Source organism: Electrophorus electricus, chromosome 10 (assembly GCF_013358815.1).
Source record: "Electrophorus electricus isolate fEleEle1 chromosome 10, fEleEle1.pri, whole genome shotgun sequence".
NCBI lineage: Eukaryota > Metazoa > Chordata > Actinopteri > Gymnotiformes > Gymnotidae > Electrophorus > Electrophorus electricus.
In genome coordinates, this window is record NC_049544.1 from 25625018 (window position 1) to 25631017 (window position 6000).

A 6000-nucleotide genomic window follows, 5' to 3' on the forward strand; every position below is an offset into this window, starting at 1 on the left:
GAAAGCAGTGTAGAAAAATATTGATGAAGTTTTGTTGATTTTGGAGGCACACGCCTGGTAGGTGTACTGTGTTGCTAAGTATTCCACTGTGTACTTAGTGACAGAAGAGTATACTATACTAGAGTAAACTATACTAGCGTAAACTATACTACAGATTCATGTTTGATCCCATGACTAAAGGTCCTGCAGAGCAGGCCATCTGACATCAGGGACAGAAAGAAGTAGGGCTTGTTGTGGCATCAGGACAGGACACAGGGCTTGTTGTCACACACCAGCCATTCTAACTCTAATCCTCACCCTGTACACTGGCCCATCATGCCCCCGCAGTACTGGGACTGGGTCACTATTAGTGGATGTAGTGAACTCTGAGGTGCAGATGTTGAAGTTCAGCTTTACATTCTATTTTTACTAGTGGCCCATTTACAACTGTTTTCTAATACTGGAAGTAATTCTGTGTAATGTGGCAGAAAATTGATATTTTTTAAACTTTATGAAAAAAGCAGAAAGCAAAACAACTACAAAAAGATGAATAAACAGACATAAAGAGAATAGACAAAATCCTTTTTTCAAATTTGTTCACATTTACATATGAACAGTAAATGTACTGTATATTTGCATGATGACAGTATTGTTCCTTTGATGAAAATATCTTTATATTTAAAGTGAAAAATAAAACACGTTCTTTAGGCTACATACTGGAACAGGGTTTAATAGAAGTGGCTTGATTTTTGAGTGGAAATTGTTTATTATTAAGATCTACACATTTAATTGTATATGTATTTCATTTAGATGTAGAAAATACATAATTTTAATTGTATGGGGAGACTAGACAATTGTTTTAAATACAGTTTTGAAAACTTGAGATTTAGTTTCAAATATGTGTTAACAATTGGGAAGAATGTATTCACTGAGAATTTTATTTTCATTATTATGAAGGGTGTTTTGATGTAGCGTGTGCATAATTTAAAATTATTTAATATTATTGCTATCCTATAGAATAAAAATGGCATTAGTGGATGTGATAAAAATGACTGAAGTAAATTCCTGTAAGCATTTTTCAGTGTTTCTAATGCACATTCAAGTTTCGTGTATGTAGATGTGTTAAAAAAAAAAGAAAAAAAAGGATTGTTAGACATACCACATTCTAAAACCACAGAGTCCCAAACTAAATACCCTTTTTATCTGATTACTTTTGGATAATTGTAAGAAATATCTCTCACTACACTTTCTGTTGCTGTATATTTTGTATGCAGGGGAATAGCCTACTTATTGTTATTTTATATATATATATATATATATATATATATATATATATATATATATATATAAAATTACAATTAATGTGTGTGGCTGCGTGTGTGAATCAACTGAACTGAATAACAAGCTTGTCTTTAAATACAACTATACGTTCATTGTAAAAATAAAAAAGTATGTATTCTGAAACTTTCACCAATTCAGTAGAAAAAAATCTTACATAAAGAAGTAAAAAAGTGACAATAAGAAAAAAAAATCTTGCCGCATTTCTGTGTTCTTCTCAAGAAGACTTAATGTGGAAACAGCAGCATAGCCTGGAAGAGCTACACAGTAACTCAGTAAAGCTTCAGAATTACTGTAGAGCTTCACATATCTCAGTAGAGCTTCACTGTCCATATCTCTATTAATTTGTAAGCTTGTAAGCCTCAGCTCCAGCGGAATACTTTATGTAGCCATAAAACGATTGATTAACTATGAAAGTGCTGACCTCTAAATCCTCATCACTAGACATCTCAAGAATCAATCTGTATTTCTTCTTTCTGAATATTTGAAAAATGGAATGAGAATTACAGTAGAACATACAAACACATTAGTTCCCACACATCATCAGAACTGAATGTTTAAACAGGGTTTTCAGTTTCTGGCAGAATTTCCAAACTGTTGCACTAAGCTTGTCATTATTTAGTTTTCCACTATTGATTCATTTTCTTGATTTTGCTTGCACGCATAATGTTTCTTCTGTCACAAAACAGCTTCAAAACAGATTCAGATACCCTAGTACAGATTTATTTTTGATGGTTGCTAGCCTATTCACAACACACATCATTTCAAACTGACAAAATATCATCATCATAACGCTTCTTTAAAGTTGGATTTGAGTTGGGTCTGTGGCTTCCTGAAATGGGTATACAGTCGGATATCTTTATATGGATTTGGTGTTTCCTGTCTCTACATTAATTGCACTAATGTCTTTGAACAGCAACATCCGGTAAGTTGTTTTCTGTCTTCCACACTCTCTTTCTTTCCTTTGTTCAATTTTGATCTTACTCACTGAGTGTAGCAGCTGGGCTCTTGTAAACAACGATAAGTCCTGTAATCCTTAATGCAGAAGTGTGTGCGCGCGCACACGTTTGGGTGAGTGGGTGTTAAGGTAAAACCAGTGTGTTTATGAATGAAACATCTGTGGAGCATGATTGTTATTTTGAGAATTTTGTTTTACTAGGAACTTCAGGATTCCTGCCAGTCCGTTGACGTTCTACAGTAATTGACAAGTCAGAGCAGGAAGGCCACATATGGTAACTGCATGCATCTCTGTGCATAAGTGGTTTGTATGTGTGAGATCGTACATTTATTAAGAAGAGCTTCACTTCCCGAAAGCTTCTGAATCACCCTACATTTCAACCGCCCTTTTTCTGACCTCAACCATTTACTATAAAAGTTAGATACAAACTGTTTTCTTTCAACCATTCCTAGTTGAAAATAGTATTTATTTTATTTTTGGGTATTTAATTCTTATTTAGGGTAATTATTGTTTGAAATTTATTTTTCTTTCAGTAAAAGATTTTTTTAATGTATTTGATGATCATGGTTGGTGTTTGTGGTACTTTCTTCCCTGCGTTTGTGTCTTCTCCTGCCTCTCTCCATTTACGCACACGCTCCTCTCTCCTTCCATGACTCCTCTCCTCTCTTGGCCTTAGATGACCAGGTGCGGCAGAGACCACCTGTACACAGGTACTTTTGGTATTTTTACAGCTCTTGCTACGTTTACGCACATTTACAAATTTCTGTTAATTCTGAAACATTTTCTGTGTTTGCTGCTGATGATGTGTTTTTGTGTAGAGTTTAAACACAGAGGCCTTTTCCTTGAGATGTTTCCTAATGGCACAATTACAGGAACACCCAGGCAGACAGGACACAGTAAGTCAGACAAGCCAGAATATTTTCCACAATTCTTTCAGTCCTTCTAATTTGTGCGTGCACATGGGTTTCCGTTTGTGTGGCTAATCTACTGACATTTTACCTCAAGTAATGCTAGTTTTACAGAAAGAGAAGCTGTTAGACACTGTGTTCAGAGGTTAGAAAAAAGAAGTTTGTTTAGAACCTGATTGTTTGTTTACCATGCAAATTATCCTGAATTATATAGTTTGTTTGAGCTGTTTGGCTGATTTGTGTGTTTATTCATAACACATGTACACAGAATATCAGATTAATTAGAAATCTTTTGTACTGCATATTCTGTAAAAGCAAAGCAACTCTCTTCTCATCACAGTTATTGTTTCATCAGTTTTATCAGTTTACAATAATAACGATGTTACATAAATCATAGTATTGTGATTTGTATTTGTGCGTATGTGTGTCAGCTGTGATAGAGCTGAAAGCTGTGAAATCAGGAGAGACTGCAATTTGGGGTGTAATGTCATCACGCTACTTGTGTATAGATGCATCTGGTCAGCTGTTTTCGCTGGTGAGTCAGATGACTACATAGAGGTTTCCTTTACCATTCTTTTCAACCAGAAATTTTACATTAAAATGTACAATGTTTACAATAATATTCTATTTGTATACTATACATCTTTTTATTTTCTTTTAAAATGTTTTTCTTTGTTGAAAATAAAGTATATGTTTTGTTTGTTCTTTGCATTCTGTTTGTTTACAGAGTGTTTATTTGGATGCTGACTGTTCCTTCATTGAGCAGTTAGAGTCTGATGGCTACACCCATTTCCTATCCACATACCACAAACTTCCGGTGTCCCTCAATTTTAAAGGCCTCCCTCAGAAACACATGCTACCCTATTCTCAGTTCCTACCACTCAGAAATAACCTGTTTTCTAGAGACTAAAGCAGAGGAACAGGACAACGCAGAGCATTTTCAGACTGAAGAAGATTTGGACTCAGATGACCCACTCAGACTCAGACAGTCTGTTCAGAACCACAGGAGTCCACTCTTTCACATGGACCAGTAGGAATCAACCTGACCTGCTATTCTAGATGGAACAGTATCAACTGTATCTGCACAGGAATCAACCCTACCTGCTATTTCTACATGGACCAATAGGAATCATTCTCAACATGATTCTCAACAATTACTAACATAATCAGAATTAATGTTTCATGTAAACCATTTTCATCATTCATTCATGTACAGCAGTACATTTCCAATATGTTTGGGGGTAGTGGCAGCTCAGTGGTTAAGGTACTTGAATTATAATCAAAGGTTGCGAGTTTAAGCCCCACCACTGCCAAGCTGCCACTGTTGGGCCCCTGAGCAAGACCCTTAACCCTCAATTGTTCAAGTTGTATTCAGACATAATTATAAGTTGCTTTGGATAAAAGCATCAGGTAAATGCCATAAATAGGTTCTTTATACAAATTCTTGACTCTTAATTGTTATTTCATTATTATTTTGACTGCTCACAAATTTAAAAAGTTAAATTTGCATTTCCTTTCATAATAATTACTTGATATTTGTATTTGCCTTTATCTTGTGGTAATCTAGACTGCAAGCTATTTATGAAGTGTGTGATAAATAACTAAAACCAGCAAAGGATTATTTAAGCAATTTGTTTGCATATTTATCCCATTATTTATTACTTAGTACTTTGTTTTTGAACTGTGGTGTTATTGTGTGCGAGGCGTAAATTGAGCAGAGAGGCTGTCTCAAGATGACAGACCTGGAGGGGGCCGTAGCAGGTTCATTCATTTGTTTGTCAGATTTTAACTCGAGTTAAAAATCATTACAAATAATAGTAATTGCTGTACTACTATTGCTGTATTAAAATTTTAAACACCTTCTGAATTACCAGTTGAATAATTACTGTAACAACAAAATAGCAGTTGCTTGTTTATTTATTCTAAAAACTCCTGTGATACTTATGATGCTAAACTGCATCACAGACCATTAATGAATCAAAATGAGGCTGAACTCAGCTGGGTTATGATCAACATTACAAATATTAACAATAACCAGCAACAATAATAACAACAATAAAAATTGCATAAGAATTTTGATAATTTCATGTTGACAATTTTCCTTATACAAACCGAATGAGTTTGTAAGTCTACATGTTGACTATAATGTATTTACAACAGTAGTGATTATAGAGTACAGAATGTTTTATAAAACATGATACAATCCCGCTTTCAAAACCCCAAATAAGCAAGCCAAGGGCAACAATGGCAAGGAGACCCTAGAGCATGAGGAATAAACCTTAAGAGGAACCCAGACTCAAAGGGTTCACCATTGAGATAGAGACACATCACCTAACCTACGTGCCTGAGAATGGGTTTGCACACAAACAGGAAAGTGGCCGGGAGGTCTCTGATGCTGACTCAGTAACAACGGGGCTCTCTATCACTTCCGGCACAAGGAACGCAACACCGCCAGCAATATCATATCCCAATATAAAGGAAATGCCACTAAGTGGCAATTCTGACTGAACCACTACCTTGACTGGCCCAGTATATGTGCTAATGCTCAAATACATTATATGCAATAGGAGTCTTGAGTACACCTAGCTCCACACCTTACACTATCACATCACTACTGAAATATGTATCAGTGCAAAAAGCTAAGATCTCGTCTAAAACCAGAGACACAGCTGCCCTGTATCGCTTAAACCCTTGATAGGCTGCCTCCTTTCATCTGTCTCAGAGAGAGATACACTGCCTGGCTAAAAAAAAAAGGTCACCACCTGGATTTAACTAAGCGAATAGGTAGGAGCCTCCAATTGGATAATTACTGCATGG

At 35.6% G+C, this 6000-nt stretch overlaps 2 protein-coding genes across 3 annotated transcripts in view; both read left to right on the forward strand.

Moving 5' to 3' along the window:
- LOC113589171 (liprin-alpha-3-like) overlaps window positions 1-2770 on the forward strand; it is a 54443-nt gene extending 51673 nt beyond the window's left edge. Inside the window, exon 31 of the mRNA XM_027028682.2 lies at window positions 2477-2770. Within this exon, the coding sequence (XP_026884483.2) occupies window positions 2477-2505 (29 nt within the window). The 3' untranslated portion in view covers window positions 2506-2770. The remainder of the gene's footprint in view (window positions 1-2476) is intronic.
- Window positions 1358-5265, forward strand: fgf21 (fibroblast growth factor 21). 2 transcript variants are annotated; one of them, XM_035530632.1, is made up of 5 exons: window positions 1358-2549; window positions 2952-2985; window positions 3094-3171; window positions 3615-3718; window positions 3911-5265. In XM_035530632.1, exons 1-5 carry the CDS (start codon window positions 2547-2549, stop codon window positions 4091-4093), a joined length of 402 nt encoding a protein of 133 aa, XP_035386525.1. In that variant the 5' UTR covers window positions 1358-2546; the 3' UTR covers window positions 4094-5265. The 2 variants fall into 2 exon arrangements, with proteins under 2 accessions (XP_035386525.1, XP_026884485.2); XM_027028684.2 differs by lacking the exon at window positions 1358-2549 and having other exon boundaries at window positions 2769-2985.
- Window positions 5266-6000: the final 735 nt, after the last annotated feature.